General features: G+C 44.2%; 2 protein-coding genes across 2 annotated transcripts in view; one reads left to right on the top strand and one right to left on the bottom strand.

Annotated features, from left to right (window-relative positions):
* LOC138353319 (mucin-22-like) overlaps positions 1–323 on the top strand; it is an 11737-nt gene extending 11414 nt beyond the window's left edge. Inside the window, exon 2 of the mRNA XM_069306196.1 lies at positions 1–323. This exon is cut by the window's left edge and continues 2714 nt beyond it. Coding sequence (XP_069162297.1) covers positions 1–323 — 323 coding nt within the window.
* A 524-nt stretch (positions 324–847) lies between these two features.
* On the bottom strand, positions 848–1315 carry LOC138353318 (uncharacterized). The gene has a single exon (XM_069306194.1). The coding sequence runs from the start codon at positions 1313–1315 to the stop codon at positions 848–850; it is 468 nt and encodes a 155-aa protein (XP_069162295.1).
* Positions 1316–9536: the final 8221 nt, after the last annotated feature.

Below are 9536 nucleotides of genomic sequence, written 5' to 3'. Positions count from 1 at the left end.
GCACAGAGACACTCACGGACGACACAGAGACACTCACGGACGACACAGACACACTCACGGACGACACAGAGACACTCACGGACGACACAGAGACACTCACGGACGGCACAGAGACACTCACGGACGGCACAGAGACACTCACGGACGACACAGAGACACTCACGGACGGCACAGAGACACTCACGGACGGCACAGAGACACTCACGGACGGCACAGAGACACTCACGGACGGCACAGAGACACTCACGGACGGCACAGAGACACTCACGGATGACTCAGAGACACTCACAGAGACACTCACAGAGACACTCACAGAGACTTGAATCGTCTTTCCAGATTCCTTGCAATCTCAGCAAACGTACTTGCTCCAATCTTCACCATTTCTCTAAAGCGCTTCCTATAAGCTTCTGGGGTTAGCTGAAATGAGTGCAGTATGCTGCTCTTTACTGTTGCGAAATCCTGGCATTCTTCCAGTGACAATTGGGTGTATGCCTCCCTGGCTGCACCGGTCAATCTTAACTGCACCAGTTGGGCCCATTCTTCCTGTGGCCACTCCTTAATGTTGGCCACCTTTTCAAAATGCTCGAAGAAGCTCTCTGCCTCCTCGGGCACAAACAGAGGAATGTCCTTTTCCCTAACCCTAATATCTGGTGGGTGTGATACCCGGGTGGTGCTCTCTGGCAACCCATGTTCGATCCTTTGCTCAGCCAAGGTTCAATTTGTTTCTATCTGCATTTGTTTTGTTCTCTCTTTTTCCCTCTCGACCTGGGCTTTTTCTTTCTCTACTTCTAGTTTGGTCTTCTCTTTTTCTGCCTCCAGTTTAGTTTTCTCTTTTTCTACCTCCAGTCTAGTTTTCTCTTTTTCCTTCTCCTGCTCCAACTCCAGTTCTCTTATTCTGGTTTTCTCTTTTTTCTTTTTCCACTTCATTTTTCATCTGAAGTTCTAACTTCAACCTTTCCAGTTGGAACTGTCTCTCCTCAAGCTGCTTCTGGAGTTCTAGCTGCAACCATTCTAAGTTCCTATTCCTGCTACCTCTGCTACTGCGGCTACTCTTACTGCTCCTACTTGATGCTTGAGATCTCACTTCATCCTGCCCATCATCCTCCTTTCCACTTTCCAATCCTTTCTGGGCTCCTTGTTCTGCCGCTTCGCTCTTGGCTCTTAACTGCCTCAGGATTTCATCCTTCATCCCAGCTATCTTCGATCCCTTCAACCTGACGCCACATTTTTCTGCTATTCGTTTCAACTGTTCTCTGGTGCAGCCTTCCAAGTCCTCAGGCTTGCCTGACTCCACGAACGTTTGCACCTTATCCATCTTCTCCTGTGAGTCTTCCCAAAAGAGACAATATACACCTACGGTCACACAGGCTACTTATTTCCACAAGGGGTGTACCAATCCACTCTTGGACAACGTGTGGTGTGTCAGTTCACTCTCCCAGACAGGCCCCCAAATATTATTACGTGCGTTATAAGTCAATGGATTGTCCCTTCCAGAAAACCCACCAAAATCTCTGGGGAGGGCTTATACTTTGATCAGGAGATCACCCTGTATGCTTCCTGTTCTTGGAGAGGGGTTCAGCATCACATATTTTGGGGGTGTGGATCCAACACTGGCCTCGTTGTTACGTGCACACACCCAGTTCGAGCTGCTGTGACTCCCCACTCTCTCCTTATTTGGTATGACCTCCTCAGTCCCCCTTTCTTTGAGTTATAATTCTGTACCACCTTGTCCACAGCTGTGACTCTCTCTCTCTCTCTCTCTCTCTCTCTCTCTCTCTCTCTCTCTCTCTCTCTCTCTCTCTCTCTCTCTCTCTCTCTCTCTCTCTCTCTCTCTCTCTCTCTCTCTCTTCTACTTTCTGGAAAGCCTCACTAGGACAAGGGCAAACACCTGCTGGTTATGAACATTTAATATACAGAGAATATGTACAACACACACAAGATACACATGATACAATAATGACTCCAACACTCAATGCTATTATAGTCAGCGTGCAATCCACTACCATCAGGACTCTATCAGCTGCTTATACCAAGTGGTAGCCCAACTCCTGGCTCACCACTTATGCTACCAACCTAACCAAGTGGATTAAACCTTGTAAAACAAATATGGCACTATCAGCCCTAGAATGTATATATATCTCTGCAGATAATCCAGTCTATAGTTGTAACTCTATAAACTTCAGTATAAGTATTCCTTGGTACAAAAATTATAACCAATCACCTACCTTTCACTGCATCTTGCTCGCTAATGACAATCAAGCACTCTATGATCTCCCAACAAGTAGTCAATTAGAACTTCCTTCCCACATCTGGAAGTCCACTACCCTGACATCATCAGGTTCTTCCAGGTTTGCCTACCAGGATCCTCTGCAGCTCTTCCAGGCTGGTGCACCATGAAGTTTTCCTTGGACTCCAGTGGTACTCCACCACTGATTCCACAGAAGCATGTGAAACTTCACTTCACTGCTCCTCTTCACACAGTTTCAGGTTCAATTCCTCACTATGGGGCTTGCTCTTCCACAGGGTACAACATCCACTCCTACAGACTTGAAGTTCCACTCATTAACTTCTCTCTCTTTCTCTCATAAGGAAAAAACATGACAGGGAGACAAACTCGTAGCTCAGTCGATTAAGGCAGCGTCTGGGATGCTCTCGGACGCAGGTTCGAATCATCATCACGGCCCTTGTGGATTTGTTGATAAGATGCATTACGCAATTGTAATTTATGTGTGTGTAAAGTACAACAAGGACAGAGACTGATTGATAAAGGTAGTATTCACAAGTTATAACACAAAAGAGGAATTGTTGGCAAGGAAGAGTAGACTAGCAAATGGACTGAAGTTCAAAAAAGTATTCCTGCAGAGGGATATGGCAAGGGATGAGAGAATGAGGGCGGCAGGCACGAGGAGGAAGCTCGGGGAGAAAGAAAGGAATCAGGGAACCACAGCCCCAAACCCTACAATCCCAGAGGGTTTGAGGTAATGAAATTGAGAATAGGGGCAGACAGATTCACTACAAATGACAAGGAAATGTGCGAGGTACTGAGTAAGAAATGCCAGGAGGTCTTCACATTAGAGCAAGGAGTAGTTCCAGAGATAAGAGAAGGAATAGTTAACCAGGACCCACTAGAAGAGCTTGAGATTACCAGTGGAAAAGTAAGGAAACTGTTGCTTGATTTGGATGTGTCAAAGGCTATAGACCCAGATGGAATCTCCCTTTGGATAATGAAGGAAGGAGCAGAAGCACTGTGCCTGCCACTCTCCATGGTGTATAACAAATCACTGATAACAGGGGCACTGCCAAAAATTTGAAAGACGGCTAATGTAGTCACAATAAACAAGAAGGTAGATAGACAGGATTCACTGAACTACAGGCCAGTGTCCCCTAACCTGCATACCATGCAAGCTGATGAAGAAGATTGTGCGAAAAAAAGTAGTGGAACATCTGGAGCGAAAGAACTTTGTAACAAAGTATCAACATGGGTTCAAGGATGGCAAATCCTGCCTCACAGAATTAATCGAATTCTAGGACCAGGCAAGAAAGACAGGTGTGGGCAGACTGCATATTTTGGATTGCCACAAAGTCTTTGACACAGTACCTCACAAGAGGCTAGCGAAAAAGCTGGAGATGCAGGCACGAGTGAAAGGAAAGGTACTACATTGGATAAGGGAGTTCCTAAGCAACAGAAGACAGCAAGGTCTCAGATTGGCGAGACGTCACCAGTGGAATCCCGCAGGATTCTGTACTTGGACCTATACTGGTTCTGATATGTGAATGATCTCCCAAAGGGTATAGAATCGTTCCTCTCATTATTTGCTGATGATACAAAAATTAGCAGGAGGATTAAAAGAAAGGAAGATAGTAGGAGGTTACAAGATGACCTAGACAGACTGAATGAATGGTTTGACAAATGGCTACTAAAGTTCAACCCGAGTAAATGCAAAGTAATGAAACTCGGCGGTGAAAAACATGCAACCAGACGCAGGATACCGAATAGGAGATGAAGTACTTCATGAAACGGACAGAGAGAAAGATCTAGGAGTTGATATCACACCAAACCGTCTCTCGAAGCCCACATAAAATAAATTACATCTGCGGCATATGCGAGACTGCCTAACATCAGAACAGCCTTCAGGAACCTGTGCAAGGAATAATTCTGAACCTTGAATACCGCATATGTTAGACCGAACCTGGAGTTTGCGGCCCCAGCAAGGAGCCCGTACCTTGTCAAGCACAAGACGAAGCTGGAAAAAGTTCAAAGGTATGCCACTAGGTTAATCCCAGAACTAAGAGGCATGAGTTACGAGGAAAGCCTGCGTGAAATGCGCCTCACGACACTGGAAGACAAAAGAGTAAGGTGAGACATGATCACTACCTACAAAATTCTCAGAGGAAATTGACAGGGTAGATAAGGATAAACTGTTTATCACGGGTGGTACACGAACAATGGGACACAGGTGGAAACTGAGTACCCAAATGAGCCACAGGGACGTTAGAAAGAACTTTTTCAGTGTCAGAGTAGTTAACAGGAGGAATGCATTAGGCAGTGATGTGGTGGAGGCTGACTCCATATACAGTATCAAATGTAGATATGATAGAGCCCAGTAGGCTCAGGAACCTGTACAGCGGTTGATTAACTGCTGAGAGGCGGGATCAAAGAGCCAGAGCTCAACCCCCTCCCCACAAACACAACTAGGTGAGTACACACACACATATATGGGGTGCCGGTGGCTATGTGGATAGCACGCTGGACACGAAATCTTGTGGTCCGGGTTCGATTCCCGGCGCCGACGAGAAACAAAAATGGGCAGAGTTTCGTTCACCCTGATACCTCTGTTATCTAGCAGTAATTTGGTACCTGGGAGTTAGACAGCTGTTACGGGCTGCTTCCGGGGTGTGTGTGTGTGAAAAACAAAGAAAGTTAGTTACTAGTTAGTAACATTTGATTGATTAACAGTTGAGAGGCAGGACGAAAGAGCAGAGCTCAACCCCCGCAAGCACAACCAAGTGAATACACACTCACACGAGAATGTTCATGGTTGGAGTCCAGATGCTTGGGGCTAGCCTCATCCAAATTTTATCATTTATATCGTTAATATATATATTTACATTGATATATACATTGATCAACTACACATCAACATCAACCTACACATCAAAAAGTCAACACCAGCAATCAACAGCCAATTAATGCACAACTATATTCTACCCACTTTAAGACTCCGCACCAATATGGAAGCATCAAGAGGAAGTAAGGGCCAATAGGCCCTTTGCAGTTACTTCCATTCTTATGCTCTCATATCCAATTAATACTCATTGTTCTGTGTTCTGTCTTGTGTTTGTCACGAGTTTGTTCACCTCATCCAAAACTGTTGTACCATATCACCTCACTCAAATGTGAGTATAAATAAGGAAGCAAATGGAGTGTTTACAGGTTATAGTTGTGTGTGTGTAAACTAAAATCTTTGAAAATGTAATAGGTAATTACGAAACGCGTTCAGGCGTCGTGTCAGACTAGAAATAAAAAAGAATTTTGGAGAATTGATTTTCCAGCTGTTTACATCTACATTCTGGCAACTCCTACGACGACACTGGTGCCAAGCATATCGGTGCCTGCCCTTCCCTTGGATCACATCGGTGGCGTGGAGAGGGTGGATCTGCTGCATGGACAACAGCTGGTCCTCCATAATTACTGCTCAGGCCTGTGTCCTGGAGGGGACACTCCAGCATCGCCTTGGCGATGGCTCAACACGGGAAGCAACAGTTACCGGTGATAAACCTACCACTCAATTGGCGTAGAGTGAGGCATCAGGGGTTGCTTCCGTCGATGGGAGAAATCATCCGATTTCATAGGACAGCTACCGCCCGCCTCAAGCTGGGCAGCCCCCAGCCCGTGCTGGTCCGCCTGCTCCACTGGGTGCGTGAGGCTTAGGCCACAATCCAATAAGCGGATCGTGGATCGTCAACCCATGTAACAGGCAAAAGAAAACAAACACAGAGCCACCCAGCTCTCAAACTGGGCACATGGAATGTAAAGACTATGACACCGGGTCTCTCGGAAGATCTACTGGAAGTGAACGACGCCTGCAAGACAGCTGTAATCAACAATGAACTGCGCAGGCTCCAGATGGACATAGTCGCCTTGCAGGAGACACGTCTGCCCGCAACCGGCAGCATACGGGAGAAGGAATTTACCTTCTTCTGACATTCCTTTGAAGACTTCAGGCTGAAGGTGCAAGGGACATAAGGAGTCAGCAAGCCGTTGAGTGTTCAGCAAGGCTTATGTGTCTTGACATTTCCATACGCGTATCATTGATACGCATATGGAAATGTCAAGACACATAAGCCTGGAAACCCACTTCGGCCAATTATTAGCCAGATATCCACACCCACGTACAGACTGGCGAAGCGACTCAACGGCTTGCTGACTCCTTATGTCCCTTGCACCTTCAGCCTGAAGTCTCCAAAGTAATTTGTTGACTTACTGCGGGGAACACAGGCCACAGAGATAAGAGCCTCGTTGGACGTAGAATCACTGTTTACCAACGTACCTGTGGATGAAACAATCGGGATGATAGCGGACAGAGTGTATCGTGATCCAGCCTGTACTCCTCTTGACATATCAGAAAACATTCTAAGGAAACTACTCCAAGCTTGTACTAAAGAGGCACCCTTCTTGAGCCCGGATGGGCACATGTATAAGCAAGTAGATGGGGTCGCCATGGGTTCTCCCCTAGGTGTCCTGTTTGCGAACTTCTACATGGGTACCATCGAGCAAAAAGTCTTAGTCGACATGAACTTGAAACCCGCCATATACTGCAGGTATGTTGACGACATTTTTACACAGGTACCTAATGTCAGACATCTGCAGGAGCTGAAGGAGGCATTTGAGCAGAGTTCTGTATTGCGTTTCACTTACGAGATGGAGAAGGATGGGAAGCTGCCCTTGCTAGATGTAACAGTCATGGAAAGGAGCGAAGGTTTCCACACTGCAGTCTACACTAAGGAAACAAACATAGGAATGTGCCTAAATGCCAACAGTGACTGCCCAGACAGGTACAAGAGGAGTTTCATTAACGCTTATGTCGACCGTGCTCTCAGCCACAGCTCAAGATGGAAGCAAGTCGATGAAGAACTCTGTAGGGTAAGGCAGGTCCTAGTCAACAACGGCTTCTCCAATGGTTTCGTTGAAGACATCATAAGAAGGAAAGTGAAACGCCATGCAACCTCTGAAGAAACAACTAACACAACTGTGGGAACCGACCTGTGAGATTTATATTTATTTAATTTATATGAATTTATATTTACGTTAATTTATATACTTCGATAGCAATTTGTATGATGTTAAGTGGACTGTATTTCTGCAATAATCTCAATCTCACAAATCGATCCTCTACACATTAGGGGGGTTTATATTAATTGTATATAGATGCAGCCAATCAAACTACAGTATTAACTACATACATTGAAAAGGTTCCTTATCTTATAGTACAGCAGGCCTTAATCCAAACAGGTATAACTAGGATGTAGACACCAAATTATCCTCTTTGAGGTAGCTTCCATCACCCAGTAACTGGTGCACAAAGTCTTGCTTCCTCGTCTTGACCTGTCAAAAGGGCGCTAGCTGTAAAGCCAGAATCCTATATATGACAGGTATATCAAAGAAAATACTGTACATGGAATAATGAAGACCTGGCTTAATTACCTTTAGTTTGAGGCTACCACGTGCTCTAACCGGGTCACCCTATATAATGACATTAATGGCCATAAATGAAGATACATGGGTTTCGGAAAGAACACTTAACTTGATTTGTTGACAGCGTGTTGATAATGGTACACCTTTGGTTTCCATAACACTACGTCCAAGTAAAATTAACAGGAGCCGAATTTGCTCCCTGCGCCTCTGGTCTCAATATAAACAATAATGTCTAACACTCCATACTACTGACGCTACTGGCCGACATTGTCCAGATATAATAGGAGCCGAATTTGCTCCACGCGTCTCGGAGGTGACAACAACAATGGCTGCCCCTCCTTCCTCACTCCTAGCTTACATTGTCCAGATGTCAATAAGTGATAGAAGGGTCACATTTACTCTACTTTAATATTGATAATTAAGTTAATTTATATGAGATGTTTTTATGATGGTAAAGTCCAAAGACTAATGTATTTAAGAATAATTCCCACCATAATAGGTGGTGAATTATAATAGTATGTGGTAATGATATCCCGTTTTCTATAGACGGTAATTCCACTACAAGTTACGTTTTCTATGAGTTAACTTATTTATACAACACAGCTATTATCTGTCTGTATGATATATTAAATGGTGTCGGATTTTCCGACATAATTCCCCAGGGGCTGCTCACGCTTCGAAGTCCTATTTAGAACAGACGATCACCGATACTCCTCCTTCGAATTATTAAATTAATTTGATGTTAGTAGTTAGTAATCACACATTTGTGCGTCTGTTCGTACAGGACGGATGTCCCGTACTAGAGTTGCAGGGGTTAGAAGTCTAATGCGATTTCATTTCCCTGTTAACTCTTGAAAGGCTAATATTCAAGCCTTATTACATATTATTTAACCCAGAAGACTGAATGTGATCAAGTACTACAGTCAAGTATGATTCAGGGACTGCAGTGAGATCAGTGACGTTAGATATAACTTGAAGTTTGTTCAGGTAACTAGTCACTGATATATAAACACTGAGGCCCATGGAATACATCTTGATTAAATAATAAATGTATCAAATCAGTCATCAGATTTATTAGGGTTTAATTTAGTTAATTGATTCAGAAGATTGAATAGCTCATCATTAAAGCAAAGTATGGTTCTGAGACTGCAGTGGGATCAGTGACATTGGTCGCAGTGACTTGTAGCTGTTTTAGGCTACTGTTCACTGATTTGCCACTGAGGCCTCATGAACTCATCTTCAGCTCTAAATGATGATACTAACATCAACCTCTGTTGGTATAGTCAGCTGTAATCTCCTTAGTATAATGCTACTGGAGAAATATAATCAGCTGACAAATTTAGATTTCTACTGGTATTGTTTATCTGCAGGCATAGGTCTCCTCAGGCTTGATACTGGGCCTGAGAGTAATTTACCTCCTGCAGAATTTAACATGGTTATACCCTGATATTTAGTAGGGCTACCAATGAATTGATGGTAGTAGTCTGTCCCCACAAGGACAGCCATTTGGCATTTGATTTGCTCAAATTTACCTGCAGCTGCTTGATAATAGCTTTCCAGGTCAGCATAATCAACTGGAGATTGTTGTAACAAATCTTCACATTTCTTGATCTGTCTTGTTAAGTCGCCTTTAAGACCTGCAAGGGTTCTTTTCATTCTCCCTGCATTATCCATACTGGCTAGTTGGTGAAGCCTTGTGGGGCTTGTACTTGGGCTGCTCATAATACTGAACAAGCTCTAATGATAGCCTAGGGTAAATTTCTGCACTCACTAGGCAATAATCCTACCTCAACTAGAGGTTAGCACTTAAAATTAATGCACATTATATATATACAATCAT

The sequence above is a fragment of the Procambarus clarkii genome, chromosome 57 (assembly GCF_040958095.1).
Source record: "Procambarus clarkii isolate CNS0578487 chromosome 57, FALCON_Pclarkii_2.0, whole genome shotgun sequence".
Lineage (NCBI taxonomy): Eukaryota > Metazoa > Arthropoda > Malacostraca > Decapoda > Cambaridae > Procambarus > Procambarus clarkii.
This window is presented reverse-complemented; position numbering and strand designations above follow the sequence as displayed.